At 40.1% G+C, this 25122-nt stretch overlaps 1 protein-coding gene across 3 annotated transcripts in view; it reads left to right on the forward strand.

Moving 5' to 3' along the window:
* Positions 1-20895, forward strand: part of SMAD4 (SMAD family member 4) — a 65441-nt gene extending 44546 nt beyond the window's left edge. For 2 of the 3 annotated variants that reach the window (XM_037034373.1, XM_037034383.1), the window contains exons 10-12: positions 606-774; positions 12526-12664; positions 14115-20895. In XM_037034373.1, coding sequence (XP_036890268.1) covers positions 606-774; positions 12526-12664; positions 14115-14326 — 520 coding nt within the window. In that variant the 3' untranslated portion in view covers positions 14327-20895. Of the gene's footprint in view, positions 1-605; positions 775-12525; positions 12665-13174; positions 13288-14114 lie in introns of all 3 variants that reach the window. The other variant, XR_005064792.1, reaches the window with a different exon arrangement.
* Positions 20896-25122: the final 4227 nt, after the last annotated feature.

Raw genomic sequence — 25122 nt, forward strand, 5'->3', positions numbered from 1 at the left:
CTGGAGGAGGGGGTCCCTTGTACAGACTTTATCTGCTAGGTGAGTGTTCTAGGGACCCATCTGTATCACTGTAACTAGCTGGTGGTGTTGTGAGAGGCTGCGTTTGGCTTCAGTGAAATTTTTTTTGAGGACTCGAATGTGTTTGCCCATTTCATGACGGGTGATTTACAAGTGCATCTGCCCATACTGTGCTGAGTGTTCAGCAGCTTTTGACCGAAAACAGTATGACCCCCATGTCCCACCCTCCCTATTCACCCAGTCTCTCCCCAAACAACATTTTTTATTTCTCTGGTGGAAAAAAAATCCTCAAAGGGAAATGTTTTGCTGATGTGGAAGAAGAAACAAAAAACAGCAGATGCATGAAAAGCTGTCCAAATCATTGAGTTCAAAATCTGCCCTGAGCAGTGGAAAAACATCTTGATAGGTGTTATTACATGAAATAGTGTTCTTTGAAGGTGACTAAAGTTTAAACATGTGAGAATAAGTACACAATTTTTTATAAATAAATTCCAGTTTTGGGGGGGTTCTTCCCTCCTATAACCTGAACTAATATATTTTAAAAAATACTTATCAAAATAAAATATAATTTTCCTTTTTTCCCTAAGGTTGCACATAGGCAAAGGTGTGCAGTTGGAATGTAAAGGTGAAGGTGATGTTTGGGTCAGGTGCCTTAGTGACCACGCAGTCTTTGTACAGAGTTACTACTTGGACAGAGAAGCTGGGCGTGCACCTGGAGACGCTGTTCATAAGATCTACCCAAGTGCATATATAAAGGTCAGTGGGAGTTCTACGTAAATGTTTTAGACTTGGAAAACTATTTGTTGTTTAAAGAATTGAGATGGAGGTCGGAAGGGTAGAAAAATGTCTCTGTGCATTAAATCTCAGAAATTGTTTATTTATAAAACATATTTCCTTGGGGCATTTGTTGACATGACTAGTTACTTAGATTTGTGGTCACATTCATGTCCAGTTACTTTATTAGCAAATTTGTTAACTGTTTTAGAGTAATACCTAGCTTTTTGAAAATACTGAGTGAACCCACCAAACATTCCTTATTTATATTGTGTAAAATTTTATAATTCCATCTTGGATAATCTTTAGGATTTTATGAACAGGAATTCAAAAATTAATAGTTTTTTGAATTAAAAACCTGGGAAATGAAAAATTCAACACAAGGGTTTATTCAGGTTGGTTATTTTGTGCATTAAATGAGTTCTGTTTACTATATTTTTCTAATTAAGTCTAAGGTATTTGTATTAATATGCAAATTCAACTCAATATTACACATTCAACTCCTTTTAATTTTATGACACTGTTTGAAAGAGAAATATAGTTCTAATTAGATAGCCTAAACATTTTTAATTTCAGAGTTTTCACAGTCTTCTTAAGCATCTTTATTATTGGCTATTGTAAATTCGTGGAATAAATTATTTCATACTCACTATTCCCAGGAAATTGTTTAGCATACAGATAATGTAGCCACATAGTATCTACAAAAATGGAATTACTTGAGTGCTTCACAACAGTATCTCATTTTCAGTCACTACAGGTCAGTTAAAGGATATACGGATCTTGTTAAATATTTTATTTATTTTATTTTTAGAGAGAGGGGAGGGGAGGGAGAAAGAGAGGGAGAGAAACATTGATTGGTTGCCTCTTGTGCCTTGACGGGGATTGAATTGGCAACCCAGGCCTGTGCCTTGACGGGGAGTTAAGGGCACATGAGGGCGGCCTTTCACTTCGCGGGATGATGCCCAGCCAGCTGAGCCACATTGTTCAGCGCAGAGATCTTTTTAAAAATGAAACTTTCAAATGTATCAAGTCTAAAGACCATAATAAACTCCCATGTACCCATCATCCAGCTTTTAGCGGTTGTCAGCATTTTAATGTGCTTTAGTCTTTTAACCTCTCCCTGTTTTTTTCCCATAGTAATTAAAGGCAATTCCAAGCATTATATTAGTTCACTCACTAAAATATACTGAAGTATGAATCACCAATATATAAATGTTTCTAAAAAGCAATCACAATGTTATTTATTGCACCTAACAAATTAACAGTAATTTCCTAGTAAAAGTTTTGGCAATAGAGAACCATTTATAGTTTTGAGTTGTTGGAACAATGACATAGAATAGAATAGTAAAATATTAAATTATATTTATCGGTAAGTTATCATGGCGTGGAAAAGTTGGTTATAAACAACACACAGAATATCCGTATTTGTTCAAGAAGATGTGGGTATTTGTATCTTTTTATCATTTTTAATTTTTACTTACAGCTGACATACATATTAGTTTCATGTGTATACCCCAGCAATCAGACATTACATAACTTAATAAGTGATCATCCTGATAAATCTTGCACCCATCTGACACCATACATAGTTATTAGACTATTGCCGTCTGTATTCTGTGCTGCACTTCACATCCCTGTGACTATTCTGCATCTGCCAATTTGTACCTCTTAATCCCTCCACTTTTTCCATTCATTCCCCCAGTGCCCCTCCCATCTGGTGACTGTCAAAACATTCTCTATCTATGATACTGTTTTTGTTCTGATTACTTATTTTGTATTTTTTAGATTCAATTGTTGATAGGTATGTATTTATTGCCATTTTATTCATAGTTTTGAACTTTTTCTTAAATAGGTTCCTTTAACATTTCATATAATAATGGTTTGGTGATGATGAACTCCTTGAGTTTTTTTTTAGTCTGGAAATCTCTTTATCGCTCCTTTGATTCTAAATGGTAGCTTTGCTGGATAGAGCAATCTTGGCTGTAGGTCCTTGCTTTCATCACTTTGAATATTTCTTGCCAGTTCCTTCTGGCCTGCAAAGTTTCTTTTGAGAAATCAGCTGACAGTCTTAATGGGAGTTCCCTTGTAGGTAACTAAGTGCTTTTCTTTTACTACTTTTTAAAAAAGATTTTATTTATTTACTTCTAGAGAGAGGTGATAGGAGGGAGAAAGAGAGGGAGAGAAACATCGATGTGCGGTTGCCTCTTATGCACCCCACACTGGAGACCTGGCCTGCAACCCAGGCATGTTCCCTGACTGGGAATTGAACCAGTGACCCTCTGGTTCGCAGGTTGGTGCTCAATCCACTGACCCACACCAGCCAGGGCTCTTTTACTACTTTTAAGACTGTCTTTGTCTTTAACCTTTGACTTTATTTATGATGTCTTGGTATGGGCCTCTTTGGGTTCATCTTGATTGGGACTCTCTGGCTTCTTGAACTTGTGTGTCTATTTCCTTTACCATGTTAGGGAAGTTTTCACTCATTATTTCCTCAATTAGGGTTTTGATTTCTTGCTTTCTCTCTTCCTCTTTTGGCACCCCTATGATGTGAATGTTGGTATGCTTGAAGGTTCCCCAGAGGCTGCTTACACTATCCTCATTTCTTTGGATTCTTTTTTCTTGTTGTTCTAATAGGGTGTTTTTTGCTTCCTTATATTCCAAATTGCTGATTTGATTCTTGGCTTCATCCACTCTACTGCTACTGTTGATTCCCTGTAAATTATTCTTTATTTCAATTATTATATCCTTCATTTTTGACTGGCTCTTTTTTATGCTGTTGAAGTTCTCACTAAGTTTGGTGAGCATCCTTAAAACCAGTGTTTTGAACTCTGCTACTAGTAGAATGCTTGCCTCTATTTCATTTAGTTCTTTTTCTTTCATTCGGGGCATGTTTCTTTGTTTCCTCATTTTGGCAGCCACCCTGTGTTTGTTTCTGTGTGTTAGGTAGACCTGCTACGTATGTCTTCCAGGCTTTGTAGAGTGGCCTCATTTAGTAGGCACCCTGTAGGGTCCAGCAGCACAGCCTCCCTGTCACCCAAGCTGGGTATGCAAGGTGCACCCATCATGTAGGCTGCATACAACCTTCTCTTGTAGTTGAGCATTGATTGCTGTTGGCACATCAATGGGAGGGATTTACTCAGGCCAGACAGTTTCAAGGACTGGTTGTGACTATTGACCACCAACCTCTGGCCACCATGGAGTGTCAGCTGTGTAGGGGCCCACCTCACAGAGCAGGACTTACTTCATTGGAGTTCTGTGCCCACTGAGTCCTCCCCTTGAGTGTATCGCTTAGGAGGTGGTTGGGTAGTGGTGCTCAGATATGTTCTAAAGCTGTCCACTGGGTGTGCTGGTTCTGGGGCCTCTCGGGAGGTGCAATCAAGGTCACCTACAGACTGTGTTCTGCCTGGAGCCACCTAGAATAGCAAAGCAATCTGCAGATGCTTGCTGTTACTTGTGCTGTGCTGGAGGTGCCCAGGCGCGGCCGCACTGTGAAACAAGGCTGGCTGCTGCTAGTTCCAGGCCTGAGGCCACTTAGTGAGACGTACAGGTGCCTTGCGGGCCTTGCTGAGGCCAGATGCTGCTTGTTTGAGAGAATTTAGGAAAATCTGAAGCATGAGCCGAGACAGGCCATTTGTATAGAAAAGCCACTGGAAACAGCTTGGTTGGGGCCAAAAAGTTGGGTGGTGTGGGAATCACCAGGGTGGGGCATACAGTGTGAGCCAGGCTGATGGAGTCTAAGATGTGGTACCGGCCTGCCAGCGCTGTGGGGGTAGAGCTCATCAGAGGAACAATGGCGTCTGCTAGCACTTCTGTCTCAGACAAAGCTGCTCTCCAGCTCTCACCCTGAAGCCAATACTTCAGTTCCTCCCTTTATGTCTCTGGTGCCTTTCTAGCTGTTGCTGCCCCTGCGCTTGACCTCAGGGAGAGTGAGTTTGAGTAAGTTCTTGCATGGGTCGTTTAAGAGGAACTACCTGGGACTCTAGAAGTTTCTGTCTTCCTCAGCCTAAATCCCTACTGGTTTCTACAGCCAGAAATTATGGGGACTTCTGTTTCTGGCACAGTGGGGCTGGGACCCCTTGTTCCCGAGATATCCTTCCCAGTGTTCATCTACCACATGTGCCCGTGGAACCACCCTGTTCAGCATCTCTGCCCCTCCTATCAATCTTGATGTGATTTCTTCTTTAATTCCATAGTAGTAGGACTTCCATTCAGCTCTATTTCTGGAGGCCCTTAATGGTAGTTGTTCTATACTACTTAGTTGTAATTTTGATGTGGTTGTGTAAGGAGGCGAGTACTATGTGTACCTGTGTTGCCATCTTGACCAGAAGTCCTACATTTTATACTACACACACAAATCTAGAATGGTGTGGAATTACTATTTTTTGTGTGTGTTTTCCAGTTTTCCATAAGGAATTTTAGTTCTTTGTGCTCTGTAATTATTTTTTAATGATGTTGGGTTTTCTCATATACTTTGTAATGTATTTTCTATTTGTGGGCAAGTTTGCCTTGAGAGAATTCATTTTATTTATTTTTTTAATCACTGTCATTGTGTCTCCTTAGTCTGGTACCCAGGGATTCACGTCTTAGAACCAATCTTTTTTTTTTTTTTTTAGCATTTACAGAAAGTTTTATTTGATTGCATTTTGGAAGAAATCAAAATAAAAACAAAAGCTGTTTTTCCTCAGTGTTCTTTTTTTAAATTTAAATTATTTTATTGTTGTTCAGTTACAGTTGTCCATATTTTCTCCCCACTCCTTCCCCCACACCCCCTCCAAACCCACCTCTCTCCCCTGCTTCCACCCTCCCTCTCGGTTTTGTCCAGGTGTTCTTTATAGTGGTTCCTAAAAACCCTCCAATTCTTATGTTTAGAAGTTAGAGGAGGAATTTTGTCCTTTGAGGAAGTTGGGTTCCAGTCCACAGGTATACTGAGGGCTTAATTCCAATTGTGTAGGTTTTTCTGATGCTCACCTCTACAACAGTCAAGAATTTATGCCTTGCTACGTTTCTGAATCAGCTGTCAAGGTATTTTACCAGCACTTGATTCATGGGCAGGTGGCCTGTTGTAGCCTTTAGGGAACCTGGCTGTTGTCTCTTTTCATATCACTCCAAGAAGTTGAATTTCTGTCCTCTGTACCTTCTGTTTGGGGTCCTTGTATGCCAACTACTTCTCTCTCTAGTCCTTGCTCTCCACTGTGGATTTTGTTTATCTGTCATCGGTTGATGGGCATAAAGGTTATTGTCACTTTTTGTCTGATGAGTCATACTGCTCTGGACATTCATACAGAATTTTTTTAGGTAGAGGTATGTTTCCATTTTCTCAGTTATATAACTAGCAGTAGAGTTGCTGGATCACAGGTAACTGTATGCTTAACTCTTTGAGGGACTGCCGGACTATTTTTCAAGGTGGTGATAACCATTTTACATTTACACCAGCAATGTATACATGAGGGTTTCAATTTCTCTATATTCTCATCAACACTTGTTATTATCTGTATTTTTAATTTTGTCTTCCTTGTGAATGTGAAGTGGTATCTCATTGTGATTTTGATTTGCATTTCCCTAATGGCTAATAATGTTGAACATCTTTCCGTGTGCTTATTGGCCATTTGTGTATCTTTGGAGAAATGTCTATTCATAGTTTCTGTCCATTTTTAAAGTTGGGTTGTTTTATTTCTTTTTTAAAATTTTTTTATTTTAATTTTTATTTATTTATTTTTAGAGAGAGAGGGGAAGGAGGAGGGGGAGGGAGAAACACTGAAACTCAAGAGAAACATCGATTGGTTGCTTTTCACATGCCCCTAACTGAGGACCTGGCCCGTGACCCAAGCATGGGCCCTGCCTGGAAATTGAACCAGTGGCCTTTAGATTTACAGGATGGTGCTCAATCCACTGAGCCACGCCAGCCAGAGCTTTTATTTTATTATCTCTTAAAAATTTTTTAAAATTGATTTGAGAGAGAGGGGAAATGAGGAAGAAAAAGGGAGAGAAACATTGATGTGAGAGAAAAACATGGATTGGGTTACCTTGAGTACGCACCCCTACCAGGACTGGACCTCCAACCTAGGCATCTGCCCTGACAGGGAATCAGAGCCATGATCTTTTGGTTTATGGGACAACACTTCAACCAATTGAGCAACACCAGCCAGGGCAACTGGGTTGTCTTTTTTATTATTGAGTTGTAAGAGTTCTTTATATATTCTTGGTATCAGTCCCTTATCAGATATATAACTTGCAACTTGCAAATATTTTCATCCATTCCTTGGCTTGTCTTTACTTTCTTGGTATGATTTGCAGTACAAAAGTTGTTAATACTGATGTTGTCCAGTTACCTGGTTTTTGAATGCTTGTGCCTTTTATGTCATGTGTAAGAAACTGTTCTTAATCCAAAGTCATGAAGAGTTACTCCTGTGTTTTTTCTTAAGAGTTTTATAGTTGTAGTTCTTACATTTATGATGTCTTTTAGTTCGTTTATGTGTGTAGTTTAAGGTGATTGATCCAGCTTGCTTGAGAACATTGAGTTGTTCCATCAATCATTTGTTGAAAAGACTCTTCTTTCCTTTATCAAGTTATCTTGACACCCATGTTGAAATTCAGTTGACCTTAAATGTAAAGGTTTATTTCTGGTCTGTAACTCTCTTTCATTGATCTATATATTTATGCTTAAGGCAGCACTACTCTGCATTAATTACTGTAGCTTCGTAGTAAGTTTTGGAATTGGGGGGTGTGAGTTCTCCACCTTTGTTATTGCCACCCCTTGTATTTCCATATGAGTTAATTGATTGGCTTGGAGGCTGTCCATTTTTAATAGTGTTTCTGTCTTTTGCATGTATTTGAAGCATAGAGAAAAGGTAGTTGTGCATACCTTCTCATTGAACTTGAGTGGGAGTCTCTGGGTCACCTGTGTGATTCGAAGTGAGTAAACAGAGCACTACAGTGTTGAATATATACTGTGTGCCAGGTAGTAGTTATGAACTTACCAGATCTGGGCTAGTATTTAAAATGTAAGTATAACATCTCTACTTTGGTTCAAGTGACCCTTGAAAAGCTCCCATGGTATATGAGACATGTCATTACTTGATAAACTGTTATGGATAGATCTTTAGGTAATCTTAGGCCCTTGCTAGGAAAAATAAAGAACTATCTTGTGGGACATTTTAGTGGAGTAAAAAAATCTCATTTTTGTCATAGTAAATGTCTTAAGGTAAAAAAAATAATTTGTTTGCCAAGTATATTACTGTTCTTCAGAGGAGTCTTCTTATTAGTCACAAAGAAAGAAATACAGGTATATACTAAATCTAACATTGGCATTTTCTTCACCTGCTAATTTTTGGGGCAGCTGTAACTAAACAGTCTGTTTACATTGTCAGATCTCTTCTCACCAGAGATTATATTACTGAGGTGAATGGTGTGCAGATAGTATGAACCCCTGGAAGGAATGCCCACAACATTAGAAATAAAACCCCCAACCCCAATGTACACACACATACATTTTTCCCTTTTTAATTAAACTGAGAAAAGCATGGATTTGGAAAGCGATTCTCATTTTAAAACCTAGAAACTAGAACTGAATTGTGGGTATTTTCCCTGCTTCTCTAATGACTGAGTAGTCATTTCGTATTTATGAAAGTCTGACTTAATGAAATAGCATTTTACAAGCTTTAAATGAAGTAAATATGAATTCCTTTTTAGTGGCTTTGCTCTTTTGCTTTCAAAAGTAGGTAAGACCTATTTTTGTTTAGTGTTGCTTAGTACTGGGCACTTAGGTTTTTTAGCAGTTTTATTGAGATAAATAAAAATGTATATATCGTATTATTCGCCTATTTAAAGTGTATAATTCAGTGATCCTTAGTTGTGCAGCCATCACCACAGTCACTTTTAGGACATTTTCATCACACCAGAAAGAAACCCTGCGCCTCCCGAGTGCCCCAGCCCTAGGCGACCGCTGATGCACTTTCCATGTGGAGTTGCCTATTCAGACTGCTTCAGTACATGCAGTCCCCATGTGGCCTTCTGTGGCTTCTTTTCACTAAGCATGTTTTCAAGCTTCCGTGTAGCATACGTGTGTACTTCATTCCTTTTTATAGGTCAGTAATACTTAATGTACCACATTTTGTTTATCCATTCATCAAGTAGTGGACATAGGGGTTTATACTTTTTTATTGTATTGTGAACAATACTGCTATGAACATTAATGTACAAGTTTTGTGTGAATGTATGTCTTCAAATTCTAAAGATAACATAGGAAAGAAAAAGCACAGATTACCTTGGGTATGGTGATGGCTTTTTAGGTGCAGTACCAAATGTGCGGTCCATGAAAGAAATGATTGGATAGGCCGGACTTCGTGAAACTGTAAAACTTCTTCCCTGGCTGATGTGGCTCAGTTGTTTGGGTATCATCCAATGAGTCCAGGGGATCACCAGTTCACCCCCCAGTCAGGCACATGCCTGGGTTGCAGATTAAGTCCCTAGTCGGGGTGCATACAAGAGGCAGTTGATTGATGTTTCTCTTTCACATGGATGTGTCTCTCCCTTTCTTTCTCCCTTCTTTCCTCTCTCTTTGAAGATGAATAAATAAAATCTTTTTTAAAAATGTAGAACTTTTATTCTGTGAAAGTGTCAAGAAATGAGAAAATAAGCCACAGACTGGGAGGAAATACTTACAAAAGACACATCTGATAAAGGACTATTACCTGAAATAGAGAAAACTCTTAAACTGGGCAATAAGAAAACAAACAACCTGATTAAAAAATGGGCAAAAATCCTGAACACACACTTCACTGGAAAGATATATCAATAGCAAGTTAAGCATATGAAAGATGTTCAACATCATATGTCATTAGGGAATTGCAAATTAAAACAACAGTGAGATACCACTACATACCTAGTAGAATGGCCAAAATCCAGAACACTGATAAAACCAAATGCTGACAAGGACATGGAGCAACAGGAACTCTCATCATTGCTGGTGGGAAGGCAAAATGGTGCAGCCAGTTTGAAGGGACAGTTTGGTAGTTTCTTACATAGCTAAACATACTTTTACCGTATGACCCATCAGTTGTGCTCCTTGGTATTTACCCAAGTGGATTGAAAACTTAAGTCTACACAAACTCCTGCGCATGGATGTTTATAGAACTGTGTTTATAATTGCTAACATTTGGAAGCAACCAAGATGTCCTTCAGTAGGTGAATGGATGAATAAACCTAGAGTATGTTGACACAGTGGAATAGTAACAGCACTAAAAAGAAATGAGCTATGAAGCCATTGAAAGACATGAAAGAACCTTATCTCATATTACTAAGTGTCTGATTCCATTTCTGTAACATTTTGGAGAAGGCAGAACTATGGAGATAGTAAAAAGATCACCGATAAGGGATAAGGGAAAAGAAAGGGTGCATGGGCAGAGCACAGAGTTTTAGGACAGTGAGACCACTCTGTATGGTACTTCAGTGTTGGAAGCGTGTCATTGTACATTGGTCCAAACTTGTAGAATGTACAAAACCTAGAGTGAACCCTAACATCCCACTGTGACTTGGCGTGATAATGACATGTCAGTGTGGGTTCCTTGATTGCAACAAATGTATCCTCGTGCTGTGGGTTATCAGTAGTAGGGGCAGTTGTAGTTGAGTGGGGGGTTGTACTTTACTTCCTGCTCGATCTTACTGTGAACCTAGAACTGCTCTAAAAAGGTAAAGTTAATTAATTTTCTTCTTTTAAAAGGTGATCGTAGAGCTGTTCTGCTTTTCAGATACTTGAGTCACTTTGTGTTTATGCCACGTAATGCCTTCCAAGAGGCCATAACTTGATGGAAAGGTTCAGAATCTGATGGACTCTTGGGGAATCTGGAAAAAACGGTGGTTTCTGTCTGGGCACTGTGGAATTTCTGATATCTAGATCTGACTGTCATGTTTTCTGCCCTGAAGTCTTTTAGGTGTGTTCGTTTGGCCAGGTGATACATGCATACATAAATATCTGGTACATTCCTGTCTTAAAGAGAATGAGAGTCTAAATTTTGTCATCCGTTGATGCTAGAAGACAAATGTTGAGTGGAGATGCACCGTATATTTCAAGTGATAAGACACACTCCCCCCTCTCCCCGGCTCCCCCAGTTTGGAAGGAATGCAGTTGAGTTCTGTTTACATTTACATTGGTGAAATTTTATGTTATTAAATATTTTACCACATTTTTGCTTCAAATTTTTTCCCTCTAAAACCCAAGGTGCATCTTATGGTCCAAAAATGAGTAAGAAAGTAGGAATGTGATTTGCTAATTGGAGAAGGCCATTTTCTTTGATTGTTGTATGCTCTGTGGTTTATGTGAATGTCATAGATAAAGACAGAAGTTTTGAGGCATCTGAAAATTAGTGGTTTGGATTTGAAACCTGTTGTTTATCTGGTAAAGTAGTATTTATTCTTCGAATTTTGTCATTGTCAAGGATAAGCATGCTTGCTTATATTTGGGTTTTATGCATACTAGGAGAGGGTTTTTAAAAATTAATTTACTGTTTGAATAAGGAATATGGTCACATGGTTCAGAAATTAAGATGATATAAAACGTTTGCCTCGAGCATCCTTCCTTCTCCTCTGTCCCTGTCATTCTTTCCTACACTCCTGCAGACTAGCACTCTGCGCGTGCAATATTCCAGTGCTTTGTGTAATGTAGATACAAGCAAACACACTATTTTAGGAAGTTGGCTTGAAAGAACATTCCAGTACTTTCATGAGACTAAGGATATAAGTGGCAATCTCTTTCTTACTGTGCCAGTCCTTGGCATGTCTGATAAAGAACACCGACATTATTCATGAATTCCTTAACTTGTCCCGAAAGGGAAGTGGGTACAAGGGAAGCCAAAAACAAAACAAGTAACGTACTGACAGTTCGCTCTATACTATGCCAAGTTTATAACAACCCTAGGAAAAATCATGTACAACCCTATGAAAAACTCCTATTTCATAGGTAAGAAAAGTGAGGTTCCAGGGAGGTTAATAAAGAACCCATGTAATCAGCAGTTATTAGTATAGTATTCAAAGCTCAGCTTTTAAAAATTATTAGCATTTTTAAACATACAGAAAACTAGAGAGAAACTAGTTTAATGAGATCCCATTACCCATCACTGAGATTCACTAGTTAAGATTTTACATTTGCTTGATCTGTCCTTTTTTCTTTGTATTTATTCTTTTTAAAATTGAGCTGAAATGTGTTTTCTTGTTTGTTACATATTTTAGAACAAGTCCTAGGTTGCATGTTATTTCGCTCCTGTGCGGTGAAGTCCGTAACTCTTCAAAATGCGGATGTTCTCTTGTAGGGTGGCAGTGGCGTTTATTACACTTCTCCAAATAGCTAGGATGATAAAGAAGTTGGTCCTATGACCAAAGTCATCAATTCATCCTAAAGAAAACTCAAAGCATTTGTTTTGAAAGGGTGGGGGTGATTTCTTCACTGTTTATTTACACAAATGGGTCGTTCGTTATTCACAGGGACAGTAATGCTGACCCACACTGATTTAGATAAAGGGTAGAGGCTTGTGGCCACCACAGCTGTCCTGATGGTGAAATGTGCCTTTTGGCCACCTTGCCTAACTACCAAGTACAGTATACATAAAAACTTAGGATTTTTAATTAATTTTTTGAGAGCTAAATGAAGCTGTGAGTTATGAATGAATGTTGCATTGACTAGTGATGTATGGAGTCTTTTCTGATGGGCTCACAGCATTAAACTTACACTCTTTTTGAAAGGTCTTTGATTTGCGTCAGTGCCATCGGCAGATGCAGCAGCAGGCGGCCACTGCACAGGCGGCAGCAGCTGCGCAGGCTGCAGCAGTGGCCGGAAACATCCCTGGCCCAGGATCAGTGGGTGGGATAGCCCCAGCGATCAGTAAGTACGCTTTTGGTTTCGTTGTTGTTCTGTCTTGATTCACTCGTTTGATTAGCTACTTAAGCAGTAATACAAATTAAAGTTCTCTTTTCTGGGATAGTAACATTTTTGAATTTGTAAAAAAAAAAAAAACCTTCTTTGGTAATATTTGCCCTTTGTCTAGGACCCTGTTTTCATTCTTTTTGTGTCAAAAAGGGAGTACGGGATACAGAAGAAAAGGGGTTATTGTTGTGTTATTGTTCATCTCCCTGTTTTGGTTGATGCTTTTAGTCCCTGCCTCACCAGCCAGGGTGGGTTGTTGTCACTGATATGCTTGGCTTTATTGTATGAGGAAAGCATATTTCAATTTCAGAATTAGGCACCTCCAGGTTTTTTTTTTAAAGTATGCTAAGTATGCAGAGGAAACTAAGTGAGGGTGGTATTTTGATAACTTGTAGACTTTTTTTCGATTTTAGGGTAAAATTGAACTGTGTGCCAGGTTTCACACTGATGGGGAATTTTTTACTGCAGAGTTAAACTCCTGACTATAGACTTTTATGATGGAAACACGTGGCACCCATCTTCCACGTCTGAAGGCATAACTAGTGATTCATTCAACCCCTGTTCTTAACCTCTTCAGTGTGGTAAGCAAATCACACTGGCCAAGAAAACTGCAGTGGCCCTGCAGGTTTCTCTACAGTACATGCAAATTCCTCCCATTAGTTTCATTGTGATATTGATGAATGCAGGTTGACATATGACTGTATGTTCTTACTGGAAAATCAGGTGTAGAGTCTCCACTGTGACTGATATTCAGGAGTTTACCATTTAAAGGTAGATAATGCATATGCATTTGAAGAATCTGATTTTTAAAAAAATTCGGGCATCTGAACCATTAATTTGCTAGTTTTGATGTTATAAACACATTTTTACTGAAGAATCCAGAAATACTAAATTTCTCATTGTCATCTACTGCCCTTTTTGAGTAATTGCATATTATCTATTACACTGTGACATGAGAGACATGGTCGGTCATCCAAGAAGGTTTATGGAACCAGGACCACTGCTGTCTCGTTCTAGTCACGTCTTGCTCTAACTAGGCTGTTCCAACAGACTGGAGGGCTCTGAGAACCACTGTGTGGGCATAGATGGCCTCTTAAAAACGAGTTGCTTCTTATCCCCCCACCTCCACTTCTAATGAGAGAAATCGGAGGGGTGTTGGTAGATGATAGTAATTTACTTCATAATTGGTGGTAGCTAGACGACTCATGTGGAATGTCAATTGTCTTAGTCAAAAATTTCCAGTCCCTGTTGATGAAGTTTAGATCTGTACTTCTTGGCACTTTGACAGAGAATTGTATTCTGGGGAGAGTGAAGTAAAGAAAGCTGTTCACATTATTAACGTAAGATGTAGGGAGAATGGGAAGAGATCAGCCTGTCCCCCTGATGTCCTTCAAATATTTTCTATTAGGTTTGTCAGCTGCTGCTGGAATTGGCGTTGATGACCTTCGTCGCTTATGCATACTCCGGATGAGTTTTGTGAAAGGCTGGGGACCGGATTACCCGAGGCAGAGCATCAAAGAAACGCCTTGCTGGATTGAGATTCACTTACACCGGGCCCTGCAGCTCCTAGACGAAGTACTCCACACCATGCCTATTGCTGACCCGCAGCCTCTGGACTGAGGTCTTTTACTCCTGGGGCCTGTAACATTCGTTATCAGGATGGTGGACTATAAAATACAATCCTGTTTGTAATCTGAAGATATATTTCACTTTTGTTCTGCTTTATCTTTTCATAAAGGGTTGAAAAATATGTTTGCTGCCTTGCTCCTAGCAGACAGAAACTGGATTAAAACATTTTTTTTCCTATTTAGAACTTTTCAGGCATGGCTCAGAGCTTGAAGATCAGGAAAAATACATTCTTACTATATCTTCACCAGTTATGTATGAAGGAATCATTCCAGTGCTGGAAAATTTAGGCCTTTAAAATGTCTTAGACCCTTTTATATGCAGAACATTGGTATGTGTGTTATTCTACAGAATAAATTCAATATTGCTGATTTTAAAGGCAGAGAAGTTCTCAAAGTTAATTCACCTGTTATTTTGTGTGTGAGTTGTTATTGTTGAGCATCTTTTACTCCAAAATACTGTGCCATGTGGGTGAGTTAATTTTACCAAGAGCAACTTTACTCTGTGTTTAAAAATAAGATAGTAATGTATTATAATCCTTTATCCAAAATATTTTTTGCAAGTTAAACTAGTGAAGATGATTTCCATTCAGATTGTCTTGTGACTTCAGTTTTATTTTCACCAAGGCAAAACACTAACCTCTGTGTATACTGAGAATTCCTTAAAATTATCAGAGAAATGGCATTTAAAATGACACTTGCTGTCCCCATTGGACAACTGTTTACTGAGCAGTGTAACTTGGGCCTGGTAAACAGCGTGTCTGTTCCTCTAGATTTATGGCCACAGGGTTTGTTACTGAGATGCCTAGAAGAGGGATTTCTTTCTTTCATTAATTCATAGGGAAAGGTTTTGTATTTTTAAAAACACTAAAGCAGCGTCACTCCACCTAACATCTCACTGTCTGCGAAGGTGGTAGTGCGTAAACTAAATGATGAGCATTTGGGAAACTGCTAAATTCTGTGTTAAATACTGTGCAGAATAACGGACACATTACAGTTCATAATAGGTAGTTTGGGTATTTTTGTACTTGATTTGATGTGTGACTTTTTTTCCATATACTGTTAAATCATGTATGTTATAATCTGTTTAAAATTCAGTTTTTGTATCTTGGGGCAAGACTGCAAACTTTTTATACCTTTTGGTTATTCTAAGCCCTTTGCCCATCAATGATCATATCGGTTGGCAGTGACTTTGTATAGAGAATTTAAGTAGAAAAGTTGAAAATGTAATGACTGTACCACAGACACAATATGTATGCTTTTTTTCATAGCTGGTAGCATAAATAAAACCGAATCTCAACATACCAAGTTGAATTCTAGGTTTGATTTCTAAGCTTTTTCTTTTGCACTTTTGAGTCCAACCCATGGTGAGACACCTTCTAGTAAATGACAGGCAACAGCCCGGACTGCAGCTTTGGTTTTTCCCTTGCGCTCTACCGGGACTTCCCCGTGTGCACTGTGTGTCACGTGTAGACTTCTTGCTTGTTGAACTTTTATTTCACGGTAGTAAAAACAGGCCCGATGGTCTATAAGATAAATAGATTGTCTGCAGGATAAATAGTGTGGAATAAAATCGAGGATTATCTTTCAGATGCTTCTACTTTTTGCTTGGAGGGCCTTTATAAGCATAATAAGATTCTAAGGTGTGTTGTGTGTTTGAGAAGCACTTAGGCACGGTAGTCATCCTTACATCCACCCAGATGAGCAGGTCCTCACCTTCTGGCTCAGGGGGTCTTTGTATATGACCACCCTGAAACCACTAAGTTTGTTCATTGCTGTGATTTTATACATAGATCTTGAGCCAAGCTGCATGGCTTTTGTTTTTAAAATAACTTCTCTACCAACTTATTTGTACTCTTAAGTACTTACAAATACTTTTGTTAAAGACTTCATTTCAGTCTGTAAAAGTTTGATGATTTAAGCTTTATTGGCAGGTTTTTAAAAAGATACCTTTATTCTGTAGAAGTTATTGACTTTAGGTCAGTTTTACTGTGAACAAAGAGTAGAAATGAGAGGAGAGAGTTTTAGAGTGACAGATTTTTCAAATCCAGATTATTTGATTAGAACCCTAAGCATGCTATGATAGAATCTATTGCCTCCTTTTCTACTTTAAGAAAGATTTTCATGTTTAATAAAACATGAGATGTGAGTAATCATCTGTGGAAAATATTTGCTAAGAAGCCTATCTTTGAAGCCAAGCCGCCTGTCTTGGTGGCTTTCTGCTAAGAGCCATGACAGTAAATAGAAATGCTTCTAGTTACTGCTGTATGTTTGTATCTAGATGCAGTCACATGGTTCTGAGAAAACATCTAGTGCATTATGGTCAGTTACTCCTGAGAACTTAGTTGTTAAATGGTAATTCCACTTCTTAAATGTAGTCATCCTTAATGAGTAAGACTAAAGAATCATTAGGTTTAAAATTTTACAGCTACCTTAAGGGTAGAATAGTTTCTGCAGTTCTCAGAATCTGATTATTGTGAGGCTCTGGTTCTGGGTGAGTTTTCTCAGCCAGTTCATGTCTCAGAGACTTTCAAAGTGATGAGTTTCAGTGAAAGCTGAGTGAGAGATGAGCCAACTAGGCACCTTTGTAGTCCGTCCACAGGCCTCTTCCGCGTTTGTGCAGTGCCTTTCAGTGCGCGGTCAGAGGGATCCTTCACGGTGTTGCCTTGATCTTCCAGTAAGTAGATTCTTTTGTGAGATATTGTTTGTCTCATTTTTTACAGTCTGCTGTCCCTGGCATACAAAGGAACAAAGATAGTGACAATACATCACTGCCCTGTAACCTTGTGTTTCCAGGAGTGTGGCACATTTTTCGTATTGACTTAACCACTGAACAGGTCGCCTGCCCCATTTCTCCTATAAACGTTGTAGGGTTACCGGTTGGTGGGCTGCCTTAAGGATAACCGTGCTTGAAACATTCGAGTTAGCTGAACACATACTAGCTGCGTTAAAAATCCGTTTTTGTGGGGGAGGGTGTGGTGTAAAGGGAGGTATTTGTAACAAATTTGGAAGGCAAACTACAACATCCTGTTTTCCAGATGATAGATATCTTACATTAAAAGTTTATTCAGCTATCTTTTTTATTGTACCCATGTGGAGAAGGGAAGTTTTACCTTTTTCCGAGGTGGTTCTTCACTGTCTGTGGAGGTTGAAGACATATGGGAAATGGGCCTATTCCTGGTTTGGTGGGAACTGGTCACTCAGTATCTATAATGCAAAATCAGATTAGTTCAGATCGATTTGGGGAGTCTTTTGGAAGAAGCTATTTATTTTGAGTAGGGCAGAATCCTTTTTGTTCATAGTTTTTATCATGAAGTCATTCACTGGCGTTTTATTTAGTGACAGCAGGCTGGGGAGACAGTACATTTAGATCACTGAGGTAAATGGGTGAATGGAAGCGTTTCCCTGGAACAGCGCTTGTAGGTGGGGCTTGGCAACGACTGGCACGTGCTAGAATGCAGAAATACATTCTTGTTTCTTCCTCCCCCCATTTTCATTTAATTTGTTGGGGCGACACTGGTTAAACAAAAGTATACAGGTGTCAGGTGCACACAGGTTTACAACACGCTGTCTGTGCACTGTATTGTGTGTGTTCACCCCAAGTCTGGTCTCATCCAGCTTGTTCTTCTACAGGCAGAACTCATCTTGCAGATGGCTGTCTGTAAATAACTGCCTAGACCCTCCTTTGCGAGATTGCAGAAAATGGGCTATGAGGATCTTTTGCGTAAGCCTCCCCCCCTTTATTTTCCTGACAGCTAGATAATTTCTCTAAAGACATATCAGTAAGGCTGTAAAAAGTCAGTGGCCTTATTCATAGCATCCTCAGGCCCAGCCTTGTCCCTAGCACTTGTCCAGATGTTATTAGGTTGTTTACTTTGTATCACTGTGGACTGGGATTTTGTACCTAGTCCAGACTTGCCTTATTTAAGCAGTAAAACTTTTTTGTTTTAGCCATTTCTTTGATGGAATTATTTAATGTGTATGTCAGGAAACCTACTGGATATGTTACTGTGTGTGTACCTAGCTTTCTTCGACTTCAGGGATGACTGAGACAGGTAGGACTGTTTGCCTTTACTAAATAGTTGCAGACTGCTGTGGGTTTGAATGTTTGGCTCTTTCGCCCTTCCAGCCCCCCACCTTCTCCCTTTCTGACAGTGACCACTTCCTGTGTGTTGTTAGGGTACCTCCCGTTAGGCGGTTCTTCTTCCCTTTCTGATTCATTTTTTTCTAGCTACTTGGGCAAGGAAACCAGATTATCAAACTTCTTAATACTTTCTTTGAATACCAGGGCAAACTGAGACAGGACCCAGGAAAGTTTCCTGTAATGTATTGAAAGGGACTTGAGTGCTTTGGCATTTGACTGCTTAAGAGTGCTTCCTGAACCTTGCTCGGTTTCGGGTAGTTGCGGTTGAGAGAAGTGAGTCATACTCATAGTTTCCCCCTTTGCAAGATCTTGAAAGATTTCATTGCTTCCATTTGCCTGCTGCTCACATGAAAAATCGGGGTTACAGGGATTATTAAATTAGATACCAGTAGCCAGAGGCAGTACCCTTGTCTAGAGGACACCAGCAAAAAGACTAAACAACCATAAGAACAAATCTTGGCAAATGAAAGAATCTTGTTTTTTTCATCCTCACCTACTGATATGTTTATTCATTTTAGAGAGAGAGGAAGAGGGAGAGAGAGACATCAATGTGAGCTGAAACATCGATTGGTTGCCTCATGCATGTGCCTCAACTAGGGATCGAACTCCCCAACCTAGGTTTGTGCCCTGACCAGGGGTCAGACCCGCAAACTTTTGACGTAAGGGATGATGCTCCAACCAACTGAGCCACCCGGCCAGGGCCAGAGGATCACTTTTGGGTGCCCCCTTTGGAGCCCTGTGCTCTGGCCTTTCTCCGCTACAGGTATTTTTGACCTATAGGTGCCTTTTTGAGAATTGAGGGTTTGCTATCCTGCCCCAAGGAGGAGCTAAAGTAATTGCTGATGTTTTCAGGGGTTTTAACATCAGACTTCAGTGAAAGAATGAACCCTTTTTTTTTTTTTAACTGGGAAGGACAGAGGAGAAAACTCTGGTGAAGACAATCATTTCTCTCTATCGATGTGTGCATAGTTTTCCGTGCATTTAAGATGCTTTCTCGGTAGGTCTCAGAGCCAGTGCTCTTGTTCAGCCTGAGACTAGTGACGTGGGTCTGGGACCAGACGTCTGTACTCTGTAGTTTGTGCTCTGCCACTGATTGGATGTATGACCTTGGGCAAGTCATTGTAAACGCCAACTTTCTCTGGGCCTCAGTTGCCTCATCTGTAAAATGGGGGAGCTGGACTAGGTGAGTTTCTCCAGCTCTGAAATTTAAGTGACCTTGCCTGCCTTGCAGCAGTTTTTTATTTCTTCCTTATCTTTGCTCTGCTGTTCGAGGGGGCTTTTTTTACTTATTTCCACGTTATTCGAAGGAGACTAGGCTTGAGATTTTATTACTATTCTCCTATGGACGAGAAGTTACATAATGTGTTCTTAAGACTTAAATTCAACCAAAGGCCTAGCACCACCTTGGGGGCTGCAATAAATACTTTTAAAAAATGAGGGGGAAAAGCCTTCATTCTATTTTCCCATCATCTCTGTTGAAGGGTTATTAAGGCTTTTTGGAGTCACGATCTTCTGACTTTTGGGTTGGCATCTGTGTGACAACGTCCCTTGAAGTGCTGTGTGCTGATAATTTTTTTTGTTCAACTGAAAGAGATTGAAAACTTACTGTAAATGCCTGATGATATTAGAGGTCATTACTTTGGGTCTTTGGTTTCTTAACTCTTCGCTCAACACAGGGAAATTCCTTTGAGCTGTATCAGTGAAAATGGTTTATGCAACTCAAGAAAATACATAGTGGGTGATCACTCACTTTATTCTTGGCTCTTTTTAGTCCATTTGCTTAGGAGACTTTTGGCTGGAGCATTTTTTCAGAGTTCTCTTCCAGCCTGTCTTTGGATGAACTTGGCTTTTATAAGGACCGTCATTTCCCTTCACTGGGGCTGGGTTGAGGGTGGGGTTTTGGGGAGTCCTGGTAGAGGCCAGCTCTGGTAGCTGGAGAGGAAGGGCTGTAACCAGCTGCTGTTGCTGTGGCTGCTTGTCATTGATAGAAGGACTCGCGGGCTTGGATTGGCTAAAGGCTAACCATGGAGTTGGCAAACTTCCTCCAGGTCTTGGGTTCTGGCCAGTGCTGCAGACGTGATTTCCAGGACACGTGTGAATGCTCATTGATGATGAAAATTTGGTGGGCTGCAGAACCGTGTGGAGGAAGCGGTGGGGGTTGGGACAGATTTGGTGGTGTATTACCCAACTGTGTCTCCTCTCCTGAACTCAGCGGAATGCAGCTGCACTGACACCCAGAGGACAGCCACTCTTAGCTCCTGCTTTGGGGGAAACTGGTCAGCTAAAGTTCTGGTAGTTCCTTTGTGGCTTTCTGTATACTTTTTCCTGGTTGAAGTCTGTGGCTAAAAAAAAATCATTGAACCTTTCCTGAGAACTCTGTAATGAACTATGTTTTTGATTAAAAGAGAAAGGCAATTAAATCATTATGTGCTCATTCTTTTTCTTAAGCTTGTGGGTGTTTTGGATCTGGAAAGAGTTCCTGACCACTTGGAGAATTCTCAGACTTGAGAAGCACATTGCCCTTCCTTGCTCTGCAGCCACTGAAGTGGGAAATAGGGCGTCTCAAAGTGTGGCCGTGGAAGGAGAGGCCCCACCCCTTTCTTGTTTTCAAAACCAGGGAGTGGGGTCGTGGTGGCCGGAGGAAATGGAGGTGCTAGGGGGTTGTGAGAACCAAGATGCTCAAAGGAGAGATGGCAGTTGGAAATTAGAGGCTCCATCACTGCCCATCTGAGGGTTAGGGACGGTTCTGTCCCCCCACTGCCTCCCGTATGAGATGGGGGTCAGTGTGGACAGCTGTGTGTCAGGTAAGGGAATCTGGCGGCGGCTTACAGAAAGCCTGACCAAATCAATACCTTCTTTCTCGTCTTGCAGGCGCGGCTTCCAGAGATGTTGGTGAGGCCAGGAGACCTGATGTCACCTGAAGCTGACGGTAGTTTCAGGCTAAAACTTGAAGAGGAGAGCAGATTGGCATTCTGTTGGGGAAAAGCCCCAGTAGGCTAGAAGTGCAGCGCTGCAGCGAAGGGCAGTTGTGTGTGCGCCTCTGTGTATTCTCTGCCCTCTGCTCTGACCCCCAGCTCTGTGTGCTTTCTTCCACCTCCCGCCTCATCACCACTCCCACAAATGGCAACCTCAAAGGCTAGGACCTTCCCACCTGCCCTTCAGACTTCCCACCCCCACCTGCTCACTGCGCTAGGTTGCCCTTTTCCCTTAGCCCTCTTTGTTGTTAAAGAATAATTCCAGCTCTGGCCCTCCTTTGGGGGTGGTGTCCCATATTTGATGTCATTGGTGGGCCCGCCGCACTTGGTTTCAGTTAGACAGGATGGGTTCAGGGCGACCAGAGACCTCGTCATCTGCCCTGCCCTCAGGAAGGCTAAAGGAAGTCCCCTGCGTAGTCCCCTGCGTTCCAAGGGAATGATAAAAGAAGAAAAGTTGGACAATCCGAAGAAATTTAAAGCATGATAAGCAAAAATTTGGGTACATACTATACATTTTTCTTCCCCTCTTGAGTTTTCTAAATTGTGTTTTGGTAGTTGAAGCAAAAAGTGTAACACTGGCTAAGGTGATTCTAAATATACAGAGGAAATATTTTAAACTACTGAAAAAATATACAAAGAAACTCAAATACTACAGATAAATCAGAATGGAATTCTAAAAAATACTCAAGTGATACATGATGAAGCATGAGAAAAACCAAGCAAAAAAAAAAACAGAAAAAAGAGAAAATGACAGACTTAAGCTCTAACGTCAATAACTACATTACATGTAAATGGCCTAAATACACCAGTTAAGAGACAGATATTGGCAGAATGAATTTAAAAACATGGCTAAACTGTACGCTTCTTCAGGAAATCCACTTCAAACAATATAGGCAAGCTGAAAGAAAAAGTACTGGAAAACATATATCAGGTAAACAAAGAAAAGCAGGAGTGGGTGTTTCAATATTAGATCAAGTAGATTTCAGTTCAAAGAAAATTACCAGAGACAGAGATGTAATATAATGATAAAAAGTTCAGTGCATCAAGAAGGTATAATAATTCTAAATGTGTTTAGACAACAGAACAAAATACGAGCAAAAATGATAGACCTGAGTGGAGAAATCACGATTGTAGTTGGGGACTTTGTACCTTTTCAAACTCAACTCCGCCATCAACCAATACATCTGACATAGAACAAGACATCCAACAGCTGCAAAATACATATGCTTCTCAACTTCAAACAGAATGTGTGTTTCAAGATAGACTTTACCTTAAATTGACCTAAAGCTCAATAAAAGTATTGAAATCATGCAGAATATCCTCCACAGTAGAATGAAACCAGAAATCAGTAGTTACAGCAAATCTTTGAACACTCAGAAACTACACAGCATGTTTCTGAATAATTTGTGAGTCAAAGAAGAAGTCTCAATGGAAACTTAAAAAATACACTAAAGTCAGTGAGAAATAAAAATACACCAACGTCTGTGGGATACAGCTAATGTAGCGCTGAAAGGGAAATTTGTAGCACTAATTGTAAATGTTTGAGTGAAGGAAAAATCTCAAACTGATACCATAAGCTGTCACTTCAAACACCTAGAGAAACCCAAAGCCAGAGGAGGGAAGGAAAGAAAGTTGGAACAGTTATCAATAAAACTGAAACAAAAGAGAAAAACAAACAAAGAGCTAGTTCTTTGGAAAGATGACTAAAGTTGACAAAAAAGGAAGACAAATCACCAATGTGGAGAATGAGTTAATATCACTACTGACTGGAGTCATCAAAAGGATGAGGGAATGCTACAAATACACGTAAGTTTGATAAATTAGATAAAATTGACTAGTTGTTGAAAGAATACCACAATTCATCCAATATGAAGTAGATGGTTTGAATAGCACTATAGCTGTTAAGGAAATTGAGTTAATTTTAAAATTCCGCAGAAGAAATCTTCAGTCCCAGGTGGTTTTACCAGAGATTCCACCACACTGAAGGAGAATTAATACCAACTACCACCATCTCATCCAGAAAATAGAAGAGAATACTTCCCAATTTATTTTGTGAAGCTACTCAACCCTATGCAAAGCCAGACAAAGGCAATACCAAAAAAAGAAAAAAAAAGACCAATATCTCTCATAAATATATACACAAAATTCCTTAAAATAGTACCAGAATTCAACGACATAGGAAAATATATACAATGACCAAGTAGGGTTTATTCTAGGAATGCCAAGCTAGTTCAATGTTTGAAAATTAACCTAATTGTTTTAGCAGACTAAAGAAGAAATGTCTAATCATAGCAATTGACACAGACAAAACATGACAAAATCCAACACCCATTTATCACAAAAACTCAGAAAAATAGGGAAAAAACCCTACATCTAGCATTGTGCTTGATGGTGAAAAACCGAATGCTTTCCGCATAAGATTGGGAACAAGTCAAGTATGTCTGCTCTATTTTATTTTAAAAGATTTTATTTATTTTTAGAGAGGGGCTGGGAGAGAGAACGAGAGGGAGAGAGTCAATGTGTGAGAGAGTCATTGGTTGCCTCTTGCACACCACCAAATGGGGACCCATCCTGCAACCCAGGCATGTGCCCTGACTGGAACTCAAACTGGTGGCCCTTTGGTTCACAGGCCTGCACTCAGTCCCCTGAGCCACAGCAGCCAGGGCTGCTCGCGCTGTTCTTGCTCAACACAGTAGCTCTGGAAATCCTAGCCTGTGTAATAATGCATTAAAAGGAGTGCAGATTGGAAAGGAAGAAATAAGAGAGTGTGGTGCAGGTGACATGCTCATCTACATAGAAAGTCCCAAAGAATGTATTTTTAAAAACTTCTGGAACTAATATTGAGTTCGGTGAGATCATTGAGTACAAGATTTGTACATACAAAGTCAATTGTTTTATTATAAGCAATGAACATGTGGACACTGAAAGTACAATACTATTTACAATCACTTAAAAAAGAAGTGTGAATGTAACAAAACAAGTATAGGGCTTGTGTGCTTGAAACTACAGATACTGATGAAATAAAGATCTAGACAAATGGGGAAACATGCCAGGCGCTCATGGATTGGGACACTCAGCATAAAGCTGTCCATTCTGATTGAAACATACGTTTAATGCAATTCCTATCAAAATCTCAGGAAGGTGTTCAGCACTGCTCTGGGCTGGGCACAGGTTGTGTGTGTGTGTGTGTGTGTAAAGGACCTCGAAGAAGCCCAGGTATAGTTTCCACAAGGGACTTACAATCTGGTAAACTCTTACCAATTGAAAGAAGCATGGGACCCGTAACTCCCTGGAATTCTTCTTCTCTTTTCCAAGTGAACATTTTCAGCATCCTCAGCTGCTGCTTCCGTGAACAGGCCTCTAGACTTCACTCCATTACTGCTTCTCAGGAATAAAGGAAAGACGTAAATTTACTCCAGACCAAAGCAGCATGTTGTCAGTGTCTTAACTGAGGGCCAACCAGGGCCACTAGCCTTGTGAGGAGGACGTTGTAAGACTTCCTGGAGGTGGTGGCTTTTGAACTTGGCCTGGAAGACTTGGGGAGAATTTGAACAGGAAGAGCTGACTATGGGAAGACAGTTTCAGGAATGACGACCAAGGCATGGAGGTGGAAGTCTGTGGGACATTTCCGCAAGGGCAAGCAGCTGGGGCCACGGAGCCCCAAGAGGATGA

The sequence above is a fragment of the Sturnira hondurensis genome, unplaced genomic scaffold (genome assembly GCF_014824575.4).
Source record: "Sturnira hondurensis isolate 20B ecotype Veracruz unplaced genomic scaffold, ASM1482457v3 Scaffold0001872, whole genome shotgun sequence".
Lineage (NCBI taxonomy): Eukaryota > Metazoa > Chordata > Mammalia > Chiroptera > Phyllostomidae > Sturnira > Sturnira hondurensis.